Source organism: Eleutherodactylus coqui, chromosome 5, assembly GCF_035609145.1.
Source record: "Eleutherodactylus coqui strain aEleCoq1 chromosome 5, aEleCoq1.hap1, whole genome shotgun sequence".
Classification (NCBI taxonomy): domain Eukaryota; kingdom Metazoa; phylum Chordata; class Amphibia; order Anura; family Eleutherodactylidae; genus Eleutherodactylus; species Eleutherodactylus coqui.
Genome location: NC_089841.1, coordinates 228,989,167 through 229,011,295, shown reverse-complemented (window position 1 = coordinate 229,011,295; position 22,129 = coordinate 228,989,167). Strand labels below are relative to the sequence as shown.

General features: G+C 44.8%; 1 protein-coding gene across 1 annotated transcript in view; it reads left to right on the top strand.

Annotated features, from left to right (window-relative positions):
* Nucleotides 1-21,248, top strand: part of TEK (TEK receptor tyrosine kinase) — a 104,461-nt gene extending 83,213 nt beyond the window's left edge. The window contains exons 17-23 of the mRNA XM_066604296.1: nt 7,241-7,431; nt 10,210-10,323; nt 12,174-12,244; nt 14,807-14,847; nt 16,258-16,354; nt 16,696-16,795; nt 18,863-21,248. Coding sequence (XP_066460393.1) covers nt 7,241-7,431; nt 10,210-10,323; nt 12,174-12,244; nt 14,807-14,847; nt 16,258-16,354; nt 16,696-16,795; nt 18,863-18,937 — 689 coding nt within the window. The 3' untranslated portion in view covers nt 18,938-21,248. The remainder of the gene's footprint in view (nt 1-7,240; nt 7,432-10,209; nt 10,324-12,173; nt 12,245-14,806; nt 14,848-16,257; nt 16,355-16,695; nt 16,796-18,862) is intronic.
* Nucleotides 21,249-22,129: the final 881 nt, after the last annotated feature.

The following is a 22,129-nucleotide window of genomic DNA, read 5'->3' as shown; positions in this document are numbered from 1 at the left end:
AATTAATGCACAATGTACATTACAAAGTGCATTAATATGGCCATACAGAAGTGTATAACCCAACTTGCTTTCGCGGGACAACCCCTTTAATACATCCCAGAATTGTGTTTTCCTTTTTTGCTGCATCACATTGTTGGCTCATGTCCAGTCTATGATCTATTAGCAAGCTGCTGCTTAACCCAATCCCTCCCATTCTGTATGTGTTTTCAATTTTTCTTGCCCAGATGTAGGACTTGGATTTTTCTCCCTGTTAAAGGGGTTGTCCCGCGCCGAAACAGGTTGTTTTTTTTTCAACCCCCCCCCCTGTTCGGCGCGAGACAACCCCGATGCAGGGACTTAAAAAAAAACCGCACAGCGCTTACCTGAATCCCCGCGCTCCGGTGACTTCTTACTTACCAGTTGAAGATGGCCGCCGGGATCTTCTCCCTCGGTGGACCGCAGGGCTTCTGTGCGGGCCATTGCCGATTCCAGCCTCCTGATTGGCTGGAATCGGCACGTGATGGGGCGGAGCTACACGGAGGCGGCATCCTGCACGAGCGGCCCCATTGAGAAAAGAAGAAGACCCGGACTGCGCAAGCGCGTCTAATTTGGCCATTAGACGCCGAAAATTAGGCGGCTCCATGGAAACGAGGACGCTAGCAACGGAGCAGGTAAGTGAAAAACTTCTTATAACTTCTGTATGGCTCATAATTAATGCACAATGTACATTACAAAGTGCATTAATATGGCCATAGAGAAGTGTATAACCCCACTTGCTGCCGCGGGACAACCCCTTTAAGTTAAATACTATTCTGTTAGTTGCAGCCCACTGTTCCAGCTTGTTTTGGTCTTTTTGAATCTTCTCTCTCTCTCTCTTCTCTAGTGTTAGCTATCCCTCCTACCTTTGTGTTATCTGCAAATTTGATCCGATTTCCATCAATTCCTTCCTCCAGATCATTTATAAAAGTGTTTAATACCACTTGGCCCAGGACAGAGCCTTGTGGGACCCCACTCTTTATGACCACTCTTTGAGTATGATCACTTAGCCAGTTATGAATCCATCTAACAGTTGCCTTGTGGATCCTATATTTTGTCATTCTTTCCGTAAGAATGGTATCAGATACTTTGCCAACTACTATGCTGAAGTCAAGATACTCTATATCTACTGCATTTCCTGATTAATGCAGTTAGTGATTCTGTCATAGAATGAAAGAGATGAGTGAAAACCGAAAAGAAGAGTCCCATTGCTGGAATACCCCTTTAATTTAGGACGTATTTTTTCGTTGGTAATCAAAATTAGAGATGAGCGAGCACCAAAATGCTTGGGTGCTCGTTACTCGGGACGAAATTTTCGCAATGCTCGAGGGTTCGTTTCGAGTAACGAACCCCATTGAAGTCAATGGGCGACCCGAGCATTTTTGTATTTCGCCGATGCTCGCTAAGGTTTTCATGTGTGAAAATCTGGGCAATTTAAGAAAGTGATGGGAACGACACAGCAACGGATAGGGCAGGCGAGGGGCTACATGTTGGGCTGCATCTCAAGTTCACAGGTCCCACTATTAAGCCACAATACCGGCAAGAGTGCCCCCCCCCCCTCCCAACAACTTTTACTTCTGAAAAGCCCTCATTAGCAATGGATACCTTAGCTAAGCACCACACTACCTCCAACAAAGCACAATCACTGCCTGCATGACACTCCACTGCCACTTCTCCTGGGTTACATGCTGACCAACCCCCCCTGCACGACCCTGTGTCCACAGCGCACACCAAATTGTCCCTGCGCAGCCTTCAGCTGCACTCATGCCACACAACCCTCATGTCTATTTATAAGTGCGTCTGCCACAGGAAAAGCAGGCACACACTGCAGAGGGTTGGCACGGCTAGGCAGCGACCCTCTTTAAAAGGGGCGGGGCGATAGCCCACAATGCTGTACAGAAGCAATGAGAAATATAATCCTGTGCCACCGCCATCAGGAGCTGCACACGTGGGCATAGCAATGGGGAACCTATGTGCCACACACTATTCATTCTGTCAAGGTGTCTGCATGCCCCAGTCAGACCGCGGTTTTTAATTCATAGACACAGGCAGGTACAACTCCCTATTGTGAAGTCCCTGTGGACCCACAGCATGGGTGGCTCCCTGGAACCCACCGGCGGTACATAAAAATATCCCATTGCATTGCCCAACACAGCTGAGGTAGTAATGTCGTGCTTAATGCAGGTGGGCTTCGGCCCACACTGCATGCCCCAGTCTGACTAGGGTTCTTTAGATGTGGAAACAGATGCATTTATAATTCTCTGTGGACCCACAGCATGGGTGGGTGCCAGGAAGCCACCGGCGGTACATAAAAATATCCCATTGCATTGCCCAACACAGCTGAGGTAGTAATGTCGTGCTTAATACAGGTGGGCTTCGGCCCACACTGCATGCCCCAGTCAGACTGGGGTTCTTTACAAGTGGACACATGTAGGTTAAACTCCGTGTGCACCTACAGCATGGGTGGCTCCCTGGAACCCACCGGCGGTACATAAAAATATCCCATTGCATTGCCCAACACAGCGGATGTAACGTCAGCTGTAATGCAGGTGGGCTAAAAATTCATTTGATTACACTGTAGGCGAGGGCCCACAAAAATTGCTGTATCAACAGTACTAATGTACATCCAAAAAATTGGCCATGGCCAACCAAGAGGGCAGGTGAAACCCATTAATCGCTTTGGTTAATGTGGCTTAAGTGGTAACTAGGCCTGGAGGCAGCCCAGTTTAACGAAAAATTGGTTCAAGTTAAAGTTTCGAAGCTTTTAAGAGCATTGAAACGTATAAATATTGTTTAGAAAAATTATATGAGTGAGCCTTGTGGCCCTAAGAAAAATTGCCCGTTCGGCGTGATTACGTGAGGTTTCAGGAGGAGGAGCAGGAGGAGGAGGAGGAGGAATATTATACACAGATTGATGAAGCAGAAATGTCCCCGTTTTGGATGGTGAGAGAGAACGATGCTTCCATCCGCGGGTGCAGCCTACGTATTGCTTAGGTATCGCTGCTGTCCGCTGGTGGAGAAGAGAAGTCTGGGGAAATCCAGGCTTTGTTCATCTTGATGAGTGTAAGCCTGTCGGCACTGTCGGTTGACAGGTGGGTACGCTTATCCGTGATGATTCCCCCAGCCACACTAAACACACTCTCTGACAAGACGCTAGCCGCAGGACAAGCAAGCACCTCCAGGGCATACAGCGCGAGTTCAGGCCACGTGTCCAGCTTCGACACCCAGTAGTTGTAGGGGGCAGAGGCGTCACGGAGGACGGTCGTGCGATCGGCTACGTACTCCCTCACCATCCTTTTACAGTGCTCCCGCCGACTCAGCCTTGACTGGGGAGCGGTGACACAGTCTTGCTGGGGAGCCATAAAGCTGGCAAAGGCCTTGGAGAATGTTCCCCTGCCTGCGCTGTACATGCTGCCTGATCTCCGCGCCTCCCCTGCTACCTGGCCCTCGGAACTGCGCCTTCTGCCACTAGCGCTGTCGGATGGGAAGTTTACCATCAGTTTGTCCACCAGCGCCCTGTGGTATAGCATCATTCTCGAACCCCTTTCCTCTTCGGGAATGAGAGTGCAAAGGCTCTCCTTATACCGTGGATCGAGCAGTGTGTACACCCAGTAATCCGTAGTGGCCAGAATGCGTGTAACGCGAGGGTCACGAGAAAGGCATCCTAACATGAAGTCAGCCATGTGTGCCAGGGTACCTGTACGCAACACATGGCTGTCTTCACTAGGAAGATCACTTTCAGGATCTTCCTCTTCCTCCTCTTCCTCCTCCTCAGGCCATACACGCTGAAAGGATGACAGGCAAGCAGCATGGGTACCGTCAGCAGTGGGCCAAGCTGTCTCTTCCCCCTCCTCCTCATCCTCCTCATGCTCCTCCTCCTCCTCCTCCTCAACGCGCTGAGATATAGACAGGAGGGTGCTCTGACTATCCAGCGACATACTGTCTTCCCCCGGCTCTGTTTCCGAGCGCAAAGCGTCTGCCTTTATGCTTTGCAGGGAACTTCTCAAGATGCATAGCAGAGGAATGGTGACGCTAATGATTGCAGCATCGCCGCTCACCACCTGGGTAGACTCCTCAAATTTTCCAAGGACCTGGCAGATGGCTGCCAACCAGGGCCACTCTTCTGTAAATAATTGAGGAGGCTGACTCTCACTGCGCCGCGCAAGTTGGAGTTGGTATTCCACTATAGCTCTACGCTGCTCATAGAGTCTGGCCAACATGTGGAGCGTAGAGTTCCACTGTGTGGGCACGTCGCACAGCAGTCGGTGCACTGGCAGATTAAACCTATGTTGCAGTGTCCGCAGGGTGGCAGCGTGCGTGTGGGATTTGCGGAAATGTGCGCAGAGCTGGCGCACCTTTCCGAGCAGGTATGACAAGTGGGGGTAGCTTTTCAGAAAGCGCTGAACCACCAAATTAAAGACATGGGCCAGGCATGGCACGTGCGTGAGGCTGCCGAGCTGCAGAGCCGCCACCAGCTTACGGCCGTTGTCACACACGACCATGCCCGGTTGGAGGCTCAGCGGCGCAAGCCAGTGGTCGGTCTGCTCTGTCAGACCCTGCAGCAGTTCGTGGGCCGTGTGCCTCTTCTCTCCTAAGCTGAGTAGTTTCAACACGGCCTGCTGACGCTTGCCCACCGCTGTGCTGCCACGCCGCGTGACACCGACTGCTGGCGACGTGCTGCTGACACATCTTGATTGCGAGACAGAGGTTGCGTTGGAGGAGGAGGAGGAGGAAGGTGCTTTAGTGGAGGAAGCATACACCGCCGCAGATACCACCACCGAGCTGTGGCCCGCAATTCTGGGGGTGGGTAGGACGTGAGCGGTCCCAGGCTCTGACTCTGTCCCAGCCTCCACTAAATTCACCCAATGTGCCGTCAGGGAGATATAGTGGCCCTGCCCGCCTGTGCTTGTCCACGTGTCCGTTGTTAAGTGGACCTTGGCAGTAACCGCGTTGGTGAGGGCGCGTACAATGTTGCGGGAGACGTGGTCATGCAGGGCTGGGACGGCACATCGGGAAAAGTAGAGGCGACTGGGAACCGAGTAGCGCGGGGCAGCCGCCGCCATCATGCTTTTGAAAGCCTCCGTTTCCACAAGCCTATACGGCAGCATCTCTAGGCTGATCAATTTTGCAATGTGCACGTTTAACGCTTGAGCGTGCGGGTGCGTGGCGTCGTACTTGCGCTTGCGCTCAAACTGTGGCACTAGCGACGTCTGGACGCTGCGCTGAGAGACATTGCTGGATGGGGCCGAGGACAGCGGAGGTTAGGGTGTGGGTGCAGGCCAGCAGACGGTAGTGCCTGTGTCCTCAGAGGGGGGTTGGATCTCAGTGGCAGGTTGGGGCACAGGGGGAGAGGCAGTGGTGCAAACCGGAGGCGGTGAACGGGCATCGTCCCACCTTGTGGGGTGCTTGGCCATCATATGCCTGCGCATGCTGTTGGTGGTGCCTCCCCAGCTGATCTTGGCGCGACAAAGGTTGCACACCACTGTTCGTCGGTCATCAGGCGTCTCTGTGAAAAACTGCCACACCGTAGAGCACCTTGACCTGTGCAGGGTGGCATGGCGCGAGGGGGCGCTTTGGGAAACAGTTGGTGGATTATTCGGTCTGGCCCTGCCTCTACCCCTGGCCACCGCACTGGCTCGGCCTGTGCCCACACCCTCACTTGGCCCTCCGCGTCCTCGGCCGCGTCCACATCCTCTAGGCCTACCCCTACCCCTCAGCATGCTGTATTACCAGTGATTTGATTTCCCAGGCAGGAAAGAAATTGGCGCAAGGCTGCACTCAACCGTAGCTGGTTGCGTCTGATTTTTTTACGTTCTCCACGCAGCACACACGTACCCAGAGCCCTTAGGACTGACAGAGGCAGGGCAAATATACTTTTTTCCCTTTTGTTTAAAAGGATAGGCCCACTGCGTCTATTCACTGAATAATAAGTTTAATAACTGACACTGTGTTGCGGCCCTGCAAAAGTGTCACAGAACTTTACTGTTGCAGAGTTATTAACTGTGGCAGAGCAGGTATTTCCCAGGCAGGAAAGAAATTGGCGCAAGGCTGCACTCAACCGTAGCTGGTTGCGTCTAATTTTTTTACGTTCTCCACGCAGCACACACGTACCCAGAGCCCTTAGGACTGACAGAGGCAGGGCAAATATACTTTTTTCCCTTTTGTTAAAAAAGAAAAGGCCCACTGCATCTATTCAATGACTAATATAACTGTGTTGCGGCCCTGCAAAAGTGTCACAGAACTTTACTGTTGCAGAGTTATTAACTGTGGCAGAGCAGGTATTTCCCAGGCAGGAAAGAAATTGGCGCAAGGCTGCACTCAACCGTAGCTGGTTGCGTCTGATTTTTTTACGTTCTCCACACAGCACACACGTACCCAGAGCCCTTAGGACTGACAGAGGCAGGGCAAATATACTTTTTTCCCTTTTGTTAAAAAAGAAAAGGCCCACTGCGTCTATTCAATGACTAATAACTGTGTTGTGGCCCTGCCTACACAATTCTGTGCCTGTAGTATCAATGCAGGGTGCAATGCTCTGCACCGCCGATTTTGAGGGAAAAAAAAAAAAAGCAACACAGCTAACAGCAGCCTGCACAGTACTCCACACAGTTAAATGTGGCCCTAGAAAGGACCGTTGAGGTTCTTGAAGCCTACACTCACTCCTAACACTCTCCCTGCCTAAGCACCACTTCTGTCCCTAATACCGGGTGCAATGCTCTGCACTGCCGATTTTGAGAAGAAAAAAAAATTTCTCCACTGCTAACAGCAGCCTGCACACACGTAGATGTGGCCCTAAGAAGGACCGTTGGGGTTCTTGAAGCCTACACTCACTACAAACACTCTCCCTACAGCAACTCCAATAGAACAGCACTTTCCCTCAGCTAACTCACACGCCATCTGAGGCGAGCCGCGGGAGGGGCCGACTTTTATACTCGGGTGACATCTGATCGCCCCAGCCACTCACAGCAGGTGGGTGGTATAGGGCTTGAACGTCACAGGGGGAAGTTGTAATGCCTTCCCTGTCTTTCAATTGGCCAGAAAAGCGCGCTAACGTCTCAGAGAGGAAACTGAAAGTAACCGGAACACCGCGTGGTACTCGTTACGAGTAACGAGCATCCCGAACACCGTAATATTCGCACGAATATCAAGCTCGGACGAGTACGTTCGCTCATCTCTAATCAAAATATATTCTGACTACATCACATTTTGTACCTCTTCTTCCTGCCAGGTTACTTATATTTGGCCATAGAATATGCTCCCCATGGCAACTTGTTGGACTTTCTACGAAAAAGCAGAGTCCTGGAAACAGACCCAGCATTTGCCATCGCCAACAGCACAGCATCCACCTTGTCATCGCAGCAGCTCCTACAGTTTGCAGCAGATGTCGCTCGAGGCATGGATTACCTGAGCCAAAAACAGGTTGGTACTTTGCATAATTTTCAGTGCCATAAAATACAAGAGTGTGATTTAAAAGATGCCATTTATGAAATCCTGGCTGAATTATAACCCAGTTTGTGCAGCAATTATAAATAGCCATAAAAGTAGCGTATAAATATGTTGCAGCCGCATCATTTTATGAGATCAGCCTCCTTACATAATATAGCTTTACTTTGGTTTCTGGAAAATATCACAGATTTATAAAAGAGATGAAATTGGAAGCACCATCTAATTTACAGGCTGGTTATTTGGAGCTCTGGATTAAGAAGTAGAATTTTCAAGATGAAGTTTCAAGACTTTTAGGTGTTTACAAGAAACCTTGTAAAGAAATCTCAAATTCCGCTGCATCCTCTCCATTTCATACACTATTTGGAGGAACTTAAAGGAATTCTCTGATCAAGCCAGGTGTATAGCTCCAAATGACATGTCGGAGTAGTATCATCAGCTTCTATCAGTCTGTTAATATGGTGCTTTCACCTGGAGGCTGTGGAATGTGCCGTTGTGGAAATCTGCACCAAAATCCACACTGCTCAATGCGGATTTGGATGCAGAATTGTGACATTTCCAATTCTGTACCAAAATCCGCAAGTTAACCACATGGATTTTGGTGCAGGATTTTCCACAGGACCAAAAGTTCCACTGGGTTCTGCGGAAACATTCAGCCTCCGTAAAAGCACCCCAATGCTTTGCTGACATATGTCATATGAATTCTGCTTGTCATGGGCAACAGGCAATTACCACATAATGACAAACTTTTTGGTCATGCGGATCACCTGGGTACCCCTAGCATGTCTGTGCCATCAGGGATGGAGCAATGTCTGTATAACACACAGCCACAGCTCTTGGACCCTTGAAATCATATGTGTCAAACTCAAGGCCTACGGGCCGAATACGGCCCTCCATGTCATTTTATGTAGCCTACGACGAAGTCCAGATGCAGAAGGACCAGATCTCAACTCCACCTGCCAACCAGCACTTGGCAGAGGTAGATTCTGAGCTTTGGCGCATACATCCACACTGCTTTATACAGCATCTCACAGGTAGTGGCACAGCTCCGACCCCCTACTCGGGCATCCTAGCCACCCTCCAAGGTAGGAAGCTCGGTGCTAAAGAGGTGGAAGGGAAAAAACACCATTGTAGTGCAGACAGCTCCATGGCCATGGTAAAAAGTTAGTTACATTTCGGCTCATTTACACAGGCGAATGCAATTTTGGTCGGTAAATTATGCAGCATTTTTACAGACTGTGCACATTCACTGCGTATTTGGATCTTCTTGCATTTTGTTTGCATGCATATTCACTGCATTTTTTACGTGCCCGGAAAAAACTGCAAGAAGGTCCCATAGATTTCCCCTTCCCTCATGCGTAAATAGACAGTGAAAACACATGTATCACGTGTATTCACTGCCTCGATCCCATTGACTTTAATAGGCAAATTTATTCCATAATACGGACCAAAATAGGACATACTGTAATTTTTTTCACATGCATAAAATAAAAATGTATGTCTGAACATCCCAGTGCAAATCAGTGGTGTTTAAGCTGTCGGTATTGCGGGTGTAAAAAATATGCTCATAATACGGAGCGCAAATACGACTGTGCGAATAAGCAATTATAAATGGCCAGAGGCGTAACTTGAAGATTCAGGGCCCCAATGCAAAACCTGTAACAGGCCCCCAACTATAATGGTTTATTCAAAGTACTGGGCTCGCTGTATAGAGAAGAGAGGCCTTATGGGCCCCCTAAGGCTCCTGGGCCCGGGTGCAACCGCATTCCCTGCACCCCCTTTAGTTACGCCCCTGTAAATAGCCCTTTGAAGGCACGCAGAATGCTGATGTGGCCCTTGGTGAAAATGAGTTGGATACCCCTGCTTTAAATGCTGCAATCAATAATCAATGCTAATCGCTTCATTCAAAGGAATGACCGAGGGGGGAGATGCAGAATCCCTGTGATAGAGGCTCATACCTTCTAGGTGCAGACTGGTGGATCTCTATTGAAGGAATGCAGAGCTACTAATATATATCCTAACAGCCGTCTGTGTTCTATTAGCATTGTCCTTCTTCTCCTGAGTGTGGAAACCATTGGACTATTCATCCACCGCACTCAATTCAGCCCTTTTCTGAAGAAGGGTCTGCGACTGTTTTAATAACTGATAAAGAAGAATCGGGTTAATTCCATTGTTTCAATATTTTTTTTCAGTCCAAAGCGTTGCGCCTCAGGTCTATGGTCTTTGATTTCCTGAAAGTTTCATTTGGATATATCACCAGAAAAATAAAAAAAATATGATTATTTGAATGTTGGAATATGAGAACTGCAGAATGTGACTTGGTCGTATGCACATCAATGAACCTTGGTCATAGAAGGGTTAAGGAGCAAAATAGGGGAGCCCCATACAGCTATAGGTCCATACTCCTATTGACCGAAATGTCATAACAAATGGTTGTGCCATATGGCTAATAGGAGCAAAGAAATGATATATAAGACTTAGAACTTCTGCCCACCCCTTATAGTGGTGATTGACAGGCTGCTTTCCACACCTGCATATGCAGCAGCCAATCAGTCATTAGGGAGAGGGATATGGGGAGCATTCTCCACATCAGTACACCCAACTCATAACTGAAAGTCCACTATATTCTTTCATTGCTCCTATTAGCCCCATTGCATAAAATGTTGAACCTGCAGCTTTAATTTGCCGCACTAACATACATTTACTTTAAAACCTGGAAGTAATAATACTCATCTAATTTTGTTTTTCGTCTAGTTTATACATCGGGACTTGGCAGCTAGAAATATTCTGGTTGGTGAAAACTTTATTGCAAAAATTGCAGATTTTGGTTTATCAAGAGGGCAAGAGGTTTACGTAAAAAAAACAATGGTAAGTATGTGAGCCAATCGTCATCAAGAATAATATTAAACAGCATGTGCGCACAAACTAACTAAGGCGATGTTCACACAGGACCGATGCATTGTGGGAAATGCGTATCACAGTAGGAGCAAAGTAGAAGAGATTGTAACAGATCTCATCACCATGCTGTGAAAAACAAAAATCAGTGCAGAAACTGACATGTGATGCAAGTTTAAAATCCACAACATGACAATTCTTTTTCACTGTGGACTCTACTAGAGATGAGCGAGCGTACTCGCTAAGGCACACTACTCGAGCGAGTAGTCTCTAAAGATTCGGGTGCCGGCGTGCGGGGAGCAGCGGGGAAGAGCGGGGAGGAACGGAGGGGAGATCTTTCTCTCCCCTCGGCTCCCCCCTGCTCACTGCCGCAACTCACCTGTCACCCGCACTGGCAGCCGAATCTTTAGAGACGAGCGGGCAGATTCTCGACTAAAGTACTACTCGCTCAAGTAGTTAGCCTTAGCGAGTATGCTCGCTCATCTCTAGACTCTACCCCTTTACAATGTATACAGCGTGACACATACGCATCTAACACATGCAGATTTCGTCATGAATTGGTATTAGCAGAACATCTACAGCGTATCACTTTTACATAGGCACCCGTTCAGGATGTGTTTATATCACCAGGATTCATCCACTGAACCATTACAAGTATCACGTACACTTACATCATGGAGGTCCAGGGTTTTTTATGTAGGGCGATCGGGAGCTGATCCCGCTCCATACAACGCGGCTGCCGGCTGTTTCTTACAGCTGACACCCGCCAGCGACAATTACAATTAGCACTCCTGCTGATCGCGGTTGTTACCCCTTAAAATGCTGGCATCAATTCTACATCTACTAAAAAATTTTCTTTCAAAGATATTTTGTTTTTTTTAGCAGTATAGCAAAAAAAAAAAAAAAACTGTATACATTTGGTGTTATACTCATTGTAGTGACCCATAGAATAAAGTTGTCATGTCACTTTTATGACACAAACACGAGATATGGAGTGCAGAGAAGTCAGTCACCTCAATTGTTTACAGAGAAGCCCCTTCATTTTATTTAAGTGCGAGTTTTGTTCATTCCCCCAATACACAAAACTTGTAAATACGGCTTTAAGGAGTTTTCTGAGAAAAACCTTTTAAGGCTTGTTAAGTAGATAAAAAGGGAGTCTAAGTAACGTGTCATAAAAGTGTTTTCTTTGTAGATCCCCTTTAACTCCTTTGCGACACACATACGGCTATATACGTCCTAACTGCACATACCTTTGCAGCTAGGACTTACAAGCCTCCCGCTGCACTCGCTCCGTTGACGGTAATGGAAGTCGATCTCTGTCTTTTAATTGTAATATTGATTAGGCTTGCACATAGGACTTGCCAGATTCCCACTCATTACTACGTAAAAACTTTCTGCTGCTGTATTTCTGACATCTTGTGTAAACACACCCTAAAATGTTCTCAAATGTCAATGGAACGATGATAAAATTGCAAATGGATTTTTTAAAATTTTAACCCTTTCCAATCCACTGTCTAACATCTTCCTACATTCCGATTGAAGCTTGTACAGCTCCAATGTCAGAAGACATCCGACAGGGTATTCTTACCGTCTATTGCCAGCCACTCTGCTGTCGGAGCCTCTCTGGCGCACACACACTGGCTATGGCCAGCAGATGGCACCGTTGTATAACAGCAAAAAGAGAAAGCCTTTTAGGAAACCCTAAATCCAAAATTGGATTGGAAAGAGTTAATCCTAGTTAATTCTTCTCTCTACCTGTTTCATTTGTGTTTGTTATATATTTCTGTTGACACTTTTCTATCTGATATGATGGATTTTCCTAGGGAAGACTTCCAGTCCGATGGATGGCAATTGAGTCCTTAAACTACAGTGTTTATACGTCCAACAGTGATGTGTAAGTGAACTGCTGCTTCTTCTATTTCTCTGTATATGAGAAAGACATAATGAGTGTGTATTAATGTATGACTATATTAGCACTACTGTATCAGCCGTGTTTAGTGCAAGCTGCTATTCAGTGAGAGGCCAATATGGATATACTATAAATGCCTGATAGGTGTGACCTTGCTCAGCTGTTTCCAGACTGCTGTTAAAGTAATCACTTAATTTAGATCATACTCAAGGGATATTGTAGACTTATCAATCATTTATACCTAATTATTAGAGATGAGCGAACGTACTCGTTATGAGTACTTACGCACCCGAGTACCGCCATTTTCGAGTACTTCAGTACTCGCGCGCAAAGATTCGGGGGGCGCCGGGGGGCGGGGAGAGGCGTGGCGGTGCGGGGGGTAGCAGCGGGGAACAGGGGGGAGCCCTCTCTCTCTCCCTCTCCCCCCCACTCCCCACTGCAACCCCCCGTGCCGCCACGGCGCCCCCCGAATCTTTGCACCCGAGTACTGATGTACTCGAAAATGGCGGTACTCTGGTGCGTAAGTACTCGTAACGAGTACGTTCGCTCAGCTCTACTAATTATATATAGGCGATGCATCGGAGAAGAGAATATTAAGAAACTCTCAAGTCATGTTTCCAAGCTCTTCTGTTTTGTTGTTGCAATGCAAGAGGTTAAATAGTATAAAAACCACCACAAAATCAACAAGTCAACAATTCAAAGTCTGCAGCATGTGTGATACTTCTATCTTAGTGAAACATTACAAAGGTTAATTATGACGAAGCTGCATGCTCGGCATCTGAGACCCTGTTTGTAAAACTACAATACGTGTCTTTTGTACACGGACGTCTTGCTATGCACACTGTACAAATATTATACACTTGACACTGCTGCATAAAATATAATTTAATACCTTACAATATAATTTAATACTTTCACAATGCCAATACATTTCATTGGAGAGTGACGCAGACCACTTTCTATTTATCCTGATTAGTTTGCAAACTGAGTCCCCTGTTCTCCTGATGAGTAGCGGTCCCAAAGGTGGGAAAACCAATTAAAGTCCACATAAATACTAAATACTTATATTGGATATTATATATGCTAATAATGGGACTACATGTTCTATTAAGACAATTCAATCTACAGCCCATTGACAGCAGTATACTTTTGTGCAGTCAAAGTACTAGAGACACATAATAACATGTTGATCTGACAACTGCAATTTAAAGGGGTTAAATACTCTACTGTGACATATGAAAGTCATGGAGGGAACTCTTGCATGGGTCTATCTTGTATTTACCAGAGAGATCATGCAAAGAGCAGCTCTTCCTCTGGAGGACCTAGTATGACAATGGTCACTTATGGACTTCACTGGGTTTAACACTATATTACGGCAGCCAGAAACCAAGGCGATCAGCTGAGCATCATGGAATCTGCCACAAAATAGATTAACGTCCTGGATGGACACACCATTAAAATATATACTTTCACACATACTTGTCTAACCTTAATTACATGGTGCTGCTGTTGCAGCGTCCCGTAGGGTGACCCCAGACACAGAGCATACTTTGAGGAGCGGGAAAGGTAAGATGCTGGCTTGTCACGGTGGCACTTACCATGCTCCCTCCCAGAGGGACGCATGTAGCCATGGCCAGGGCAGCACTGGGCCTCTTCCGGACACCCTTCAGAGAGGGATGCCCAATAAACATGAAAACAAGGATCGTAGTTGTCACCGGTGATGCCACCGTTCCATTACCCACCAGTATGACCCTCAGCAGTAAATAAATAAGCCGCAGACAGAATTAACGTATGTCAGGTCGCTAGGAATTGTCAGGGCCTGGAAGAACTTTACTTGAATTAACTTTGCAAAATACAAGGCACAGTTGACAGTACTTGAAGTGCAGGTATTAAGATAGACTTGTAAAGTAGTACATCCACACGGTGATCCCAGACTTCAGGATGGCTGGGTGTGAAAGACAAATGGGTGTACCTCTACACGGTGATCGACTAGTTCCAAACAGACGCATAGGAAAAGACAAAGAGTACCTCTGCACTAGGCCTAGGGAAAAAGTGCGCTTACTGATTGCTCATGCTCTCTCTCCACTTGGGGGTCTCTCTTCTCTTATGCTAGAACAGTCAATCCAGGGAACCTCTCCTTCTCTCCCATTCTTCACTACATTAGAATAGAAGGTACCCTCATGTAGCTGGCACTCTTGGAAGAAACAGACCTCTTCCCGCTCTCAGACACTCCTATTTATCATCACACTCATACCATGTAACAGGACATAAACTGATACATTCACAGGCAATCTGCAAGCTTTTGCAAACACTTAACTCCTCACACGCTGCAGCTGTGCAATATACATAACCGAATAATGACTAGACAGATTTGCACAAACATAAGACATGACATGTATGACATTATGGAGGGGGCCAGGAATGGATGTACTGGGCCACTACACTGTATTCTCATGTATCATAGATTCTTTGTATTATAGCCTCTCAGTTAGCTTTCACTGCCTTGGTGAAATATGAGGCAATACGTTTTCTTGGATTTCATTTTAGGTGGTCCTTTGGAGTTTTGCTATGGGAAATTGTCAGTTTGGGTAAGTATGTCATTTTCAGTACATACAATAAGTATTTCACGTCTAAGATTTATGTTACACGGGACTATAATATATTCCTCTATGTTCTTGTCATGCTATCATATATAGGATACTAAACACTATTGTGTGGGGTGCTCCCGCTCTGGTTAGTGCAATATAGAATTATGTTACGCAACACTCAAAGCAGCTAACACCACACTTGACTATTCCGAAGTGTTCTATATGTCAAATGTACAAAATATAATAGGTTACTAGGTAGAAATGATTATTCATTGGTACCAATGGCACTAAATTCCTCAATGCCGTGCCCACATCAATTGATTCTGTTCTCATTGATATTCCATAATTTTTACCCCGGTTTATTACTTTTTGGGCTTTTAACAGAAATCTAGAAAAAGGTGATGATTTATTTGACCACGTCAAACATATACAGATATTCAGATCCTGGGGTGGTTACTTGAGCTTTTTGTTAACTTAGGGCTATGGTTGGCAACAAATGGTTTGCCAATAGTATCCCATTAACGGATGGCTCATGTTTGGAATGGACCCATTCTGCTTTCCCATGGATGGAGCAACCTTGTGCATGACTCACCCTCTACTGGCTATTACTGTTTGCTTATTATCTAATGAAATATGTATGTACATATGTAGAAAAGTTTAACTTGACTTTTAATGAGTTCAAATGTTTTGTGCCAGATTATTTGCAACTTCAATGGCTTAAGATAAATTGTCGTAGAAAGTTATCATGGTCCAGTTAAACTTTGTTAGGTCTGTAGGTGAACAATGTCAGAATAACCTATGATTATATTTATGTTCACTTGTTTAATTGCTAGCTGTTCAGTTGCATCACCTAGTTACATTAAAAAATTACCGGGCATGCCCCCTTAATATACTGTTCAAATCTATCAAAATATCTTCTTGTGTAAGTTGGCCTTTACGATTAGGCAGTTAGCTTAAAAAGATATTCTGGGACATTTATTACTGATGACCTATCATGCACGAAGTCCAATAAGAGATATCGCTCCCATTGATTTCAATGGGAAGAAAAAGTTTATTTATCCTCCCGTCCTGACCACAGATGACAACATCCAGCCCCCTGCACTGACAGCGAATTGGATGATCCGCTAATCAGCAGGGATTTCAATTGGAAGATCCCCATCCATTAACTATCGTCGACCTATCCTGAGGATGGGTCATCAATAGTAAAAGTCCCGGAATACTCCTTCAACTACAGAACTATGGGAAATAACTGGTAACACATAATGACTTCAAACTTTTGCTATGTTGAGAATCTAAACCCTGCTACAAGGTAAGTTTAGAAAACTAATAATGTAAATGTATTATAGAACACCAAGGCTCTAATGATGACTTGAAATTGGTGATAACAATGAAATTTCATTTTACTTGTAGGTGGAACTCCATATTGTGGTATGACTTGTGCAGAACTGTATGAGAAGCTACCGCAAGGGTACAGACTTGAGAAACCACTAAACTGTGATGACGAAGTGTAAGAAAGTGACTATTGTCTTCAGTCCCTGTTCATTAGATAACTCATAGAAGAAGATAGTTAACCGTAACAAAACAAGAACTATAGTGAGGATTTCCTATTGGCTTTGGCTCTGGCATATGACATGTTACCATACAATTGGTTGCCATAAATATACGATCAGTTTAGTGTGTGGCACTCATCACCTTTTTACTACTCATTTACTAATCCATAGATTTACCAACCTCAAAAATATTTTTGCCATTGGGTCCTTCAATGATGAAATATCTGCTTCAGGTAGTTGATGACATCATCAACACCTTCGTCATCTGGCAGTAACCTGTGTGTTTATTAAATTATAGGTTTGACCTTATGAGACAGTGCTGGCGTGAAAAGCCATACGAGCGACCATCATTTGGGAAAATACTGGTTTCTCTGACACGGATGCTTGAGGAAAGGAAGGTAAAACTGGTTATATATTATGCAATAGTCTGCATTGTACTCCCTTTGTATGAATTGTACTCCCTTTTATATGTGCTCTTGAAAAACAGAATACGCTAATTGTTATGCCTAGAACACTCTCTTATAGAAGTCAGCAGATCAGGTCCTGCTCATTGTGTGAACGGCCCATGAGGCTGCTGTAAATTCAAGATGGCTGCACCCATAGTTATGTACACACAATCAAATATAAAAATATAAAAATCTACAATCAGAAAATAAAAACAGAAAAATGGAATATGTTGCATCATCTGGTTTTAATAATGAAAAAATATAGGTGATACATTACCTTTAAACAACTTTAAATTTAAAGACGGTTTCCAAGATTCTAATATTGATGACCAATCCTCGAAATTGGTCATCAATACAAAACTGGTGGGGTCAGATGCTTGGCTTCCATCCAATCAGCAGTTGGGAGAAGTTGCTACATGCCAGAACTGGCACAGCTCTGTACATAGTGTAGTGAGGTTCAAGTGAATGGGAGAGAGCTGCCAGACAGTACAATTTGGGGACAGTACACAGTGTACAGAGCCATCCAGGGGTGTTATGTATCTGACTCCCACCGATCTGATGATCTAGCCTGAAGATAGGTCATCAATATTACAGTTCCACAAAGCCTTTTAACTTCTATTTCCTAGACACAAATAATTACTAGTGTTTAATAGGAAGAAAATTAATCTTAAGCCGGCCATATAATTTAAGATAACTACTAGCCACAAGCTCGCCATTGTTAGAACTGATTTGGATGTTAACATAATATTCAACCAAATGTACAGGCTGATTCTTCTATAGAGACACGGTGTACAGCCACTACAGGATGTAAAAAATAGTCCTAGATGGGTTGTGAGGCTAAGTCAAAAAAGAAGGCCCTTTCTCAACCCCTCATCTCCCTGGTACAAGCCTTCTCCAGCAGTACTCAATTTATTCACCAGCCTCCTGTTCCTCCCTCAAACTTCACCTCACATTCTCAGCAGTGGAAGTACTGGGGACAAGGAACATCTAGGTTCACCTCTGGGTACAGGAAAGCAGCAGCTAGACATCTGTGGTGAATTTCTTTCTTATGGGAAAATTGTAAGTGAACCTTTCAGGGTGTCTGCCAGTCACATAACGGTAGTATGTAAGGCCGAAAACAGACAGTGGTCCATCTAGTTCAGCCTATTCCCCCCAATGTTGATCCAGAGGAAGGGAAAAAAAACCCAGTGAGGTAGAGGCCAATTTTCTCTATTTAAGGGGAAGAAAAAGTCCTTCCTGACTTCAATCTGACATTCATAATAATCGCTGGATCACTGCCCCTTCTGAAGTAATTAGTGACTATAACATCTAATATTGTAACCCCCAAGAAAGGCATTCAGACCCCTCTTAAACTCTTTTATCAAGTTTAAGTCCATCACCCAGTCCTCAGGCAGAGAGAGTTCCATAGTCTCACTGCTCTTACAGTAAAGAACCCCTTCTATGTTGGTGTAGAAACCTCATTTCCTCTAGACATAGACGGCGCCCCTTTGTTACAGTCCAAGGTATAAGTACACGTTAGGCCAGTGGTTCCAAAACAATATTTTCTAGGATCCTGGGGTTTCTTGAAACACGGTCAAGGGTTTACTAGAAAGCAGCAGTAGGGTTGACTAACTTCAGTTTGCCCAAAGATGCTTGGCATGGAACAGGCAATAAATCTCACCCTATTATAAAAATGTTTTACCTGTTCCGGCACCAAGCTTCTTTGAGGTAGAAATTTGCAGTCAACGAGGTCCATCATTGTCCACTTGGAGCTATCAGAAAATGGACCTGTCACAGCATCCCAGCTTTCGATGTAAATGAGAGCCATGATGCTAGAGTGAGCAGAGCCATACACCGATTCATTATATTCCATTATCACTCATAGCTTTAAATACATAGCAACCGGTTCATGTTGGAAACTGCAGGATACTCATGCAAGTCTATAACATTCGGCATGCTCATGATCAGTTCTGCATTCAAACTTAGATTTTTTTTCAGGCCTGCATCGGTTATTCTACTAAATGTTTTGTTATTTCCTAGACCTACGTGAATACAACACTTTACGAGAAGTTTGCGTATGCCGGTATTGACTGCTCGGCTGAAGAAGCTGCATGAAGTCCCATGGATCTGCTTAGAATAACGTGGGTGTGCAATATCGTGTCTAAGAATGTCAATAATTTGTATAATACGGTTTATCTGGAGCTGCCAATGTAAATGTTATAGCACTATGTAAATACAATTTCTTGTTTAAATTGGGGTTGCCATAGTTTTCAGTGATGGGTTTTCACTTTAGTTGTAGGCGCACAATTGTTAATTTACTTGTTTTTTTAATTTTGTTAATCCTAAATGTAAACAGATACTGATTATTAACCCCTTCCTGATATGCGCCGTACAAGTATGGTGCCGTGGGATAGTAGTTCCCATACCCCACTGTACATGTATGGTGCTGGTTACAAGACGGCTCAGCCACTGCCATCAGCGTTCACTCTGATCCCTGCCACTGAACCCCTTAAATGTGAAGGTCAATGCAAGAAAAATGCATCTCATCACATCTCTGCAAAATTAGTTTTTCACAAGAGTGAAAATTGCATGTTGTTTCAATCGTAAAAATAAAAAAAACGCATGGAAAGCATAAATCAACATTTATCTCCCATTCAAAAAAAAATCATGGGCGATTTTTTTAAATTTTTTTTTTGAAGCAAAGGACTTGCAGCTATCAGTCCGAGAAAAAAAAAATCACTCATGTGAATTAGATCCTTTAAATCCATTGGTCATTTACATGCGCAATATCTGACCATATTTCTATCTGTCAGATATCAAGTGTAAAAATCGGCCGTGTGAATGCACCCGTAGGCCTGCGTTAAAAAATCGCAACGGGACTAATAGGATATCAGTGACCAATTTTATACGGCGCGTGAAAAGATAGGTCTTGCCCTATCTTTTGCCGAGATATGCTGGAGGCTCTCTTAGGGCTTATTTACACAAGCATATATCGGCCGGGGTTTTCACGGCTGGCCGATATACGTTTCCATCTAAGCAGTTCCCCTTTTCCCTCCCCCTCATCGGCTCTCTGCCTCTCTCCTCCCCTCCTACGGTTTGCAATGGGAGTGGGCGGGATGAGGGTGGAGTTAAGCTCCCGGCCCCTCCCCTTGTCCATAGCCAGCAATGGGAGTGGGTTGGACAGAGCAGAGCTTAGCTCCACCCTGCCCCCTCCCATTGCAAACGCCGGACTGGAGGAGAGAGACGGAGAGCTGGTGAGGGGTAGGGAAATGCTTAGATGGAAGCGTAAAAACCCAACCGATATGCTCGTGTAAATAAGCCCTTAGTCTTCTTTGGGAGCTGAAAGAAAAGGGAGGGGGAGGGAGTCTAGCTGCATCCAACGCTGGGAAAAATATACAGCTGGCTCTATTTAAGCATTATTATTCTGAGGATTTCTGCCGACCGGGGGATTTCCACTTTGCAGCGTATTTTTTCAATGATACGTGGCAGCCGCCCCTGTGAATGGCTGGGAAAATGCGAATTAAGCTTAGGACTTGATCGTGGCTATTCTTCATTCATGCGATTTTTAGTCGTGATTGGCCCGAGCGTAAAAACGGCCTTAGAATGGGAATTTTTGATGCTCAACTCTAAAACACCGGTGGGGTCAAAACACTCACTAGACCCTTTTATGAATTACTTGACATGTGTAATTTACAAAATGGGATGCTTTGAGGGGTGTTTCTTATCTCGTCGCCTCAAGTCCTCTGCAAACCTGAAATGGCGCTTGGAGAATGCCCCAATAAAATGGGGACTTGTGTTTGAATCATGTTGCTCTCTAAGACTACATACCGGATATAACTGCAGATTAAAGGTGAGTTACAGAGAGAAAACTAAAATAGAAAATCTAAAAAAAAAATGAAATTTTAAAATTTCTCCTCCACTTTGCTGTAATTCTAATGTAACATATAAATAATTAACAGACGTCGTAAATGCCATTTGGAAGTTTTGTGGGTCCAGGTTTTAAAATGGGTTATCAGGGGCTTCCCTAATAACCCATTTAAAAACAGATAAAAACAGATCCCTCAACCACTTCAGAACTTAAAATGTTCCTTAAAAAAATGAGAAAAATTGACCTTTCTAAGCTTTTTGGCAGTCTCGGAATCACTTGGATCAGTAACAGAATTCCAGTTGTTACCAGATAAAGTGATCTGTCAAATTTGAAAAACGAGGCTTGATGTAGGAAGGGGTTAATACATGGCAAAATCTATACTGTATATATTGTTATGGTTCTGAGTATTGTAATATCTGATAGGTCAGCGAAATGAAGCATTAAGAAAACTGTTCTGTACAAGGAAAGATGACATATTATATTGTGTTATATTATGTGCTTTTCATGTTTGATTGACCTTAACTAAGTATGTTCAAATAAACATCATTTGGTTCTAAAGTCGAAACGTCGTTAACAATTCCATCAGCAACAATCCCAGATATCTACACATTCCACTTTGGTAAAGCTTTACATGTATCCATAATATAAACATATTCACCATATACACATTTAAAACAAAGGTAGTGCAATTCTTCTGGGTCCTAGATTCAGTAGTTCTATAGGTATAACATTAAAAAGGTTGTACCACAACTGCAAGTTATCTCCTATTCACGGGATGGGGGGAAAAAAATGGCTGATCGGTGGTGGACTCACCGCTGAGAACCCTGCTGATCGGGGGGTCCTGCTGTGAAACTGAATGGAGCGCTGGTCGCACAAGCGCTCCATTCAGTTTTAATGGGATTGAGGTGACAACCAGGTGGTTGAAATGAATGGAGTGCTGACCACGCATGCTTGCCCAGCACTCCATTAACAGTCATGTCACCACAGGGCGTGTGGGGAAGTGACTCCTGCAGTGACGGGAGAGCGGGACACCTGACCCCTGACCTGGAGATCAATGGTAGTAGAGCCTCATGTACAGAGCAGCCCGGGTTCCATGTGTTGCCATATGGGCTGTCCAGTGCTGTATGTTCCGAGATCATCTTCTATAGAAGGAATTACTTTGGACTTCTAGAGCAGCTGATGGTAAAAAGATAACCAAAACCTCCATATAAAACCAGTGACACAGGGAGCTACTGTAGAGGCTCTGTGCACTTGAATGGGAGCCATAATACAGTTTTTCCCATAAGTAATAAACTGAGACAAAAGCTTCATGCTGTGCAACTTTTCTGAACATTTAGTGGGTGGCCAGTAGAAGCCATCTATGGCGTTATGTAGTTGTTTGACTTGACATTTTTTTTTTTTCTAGTGCAAGGCTACATTCACCAATGCAATTAATTAAA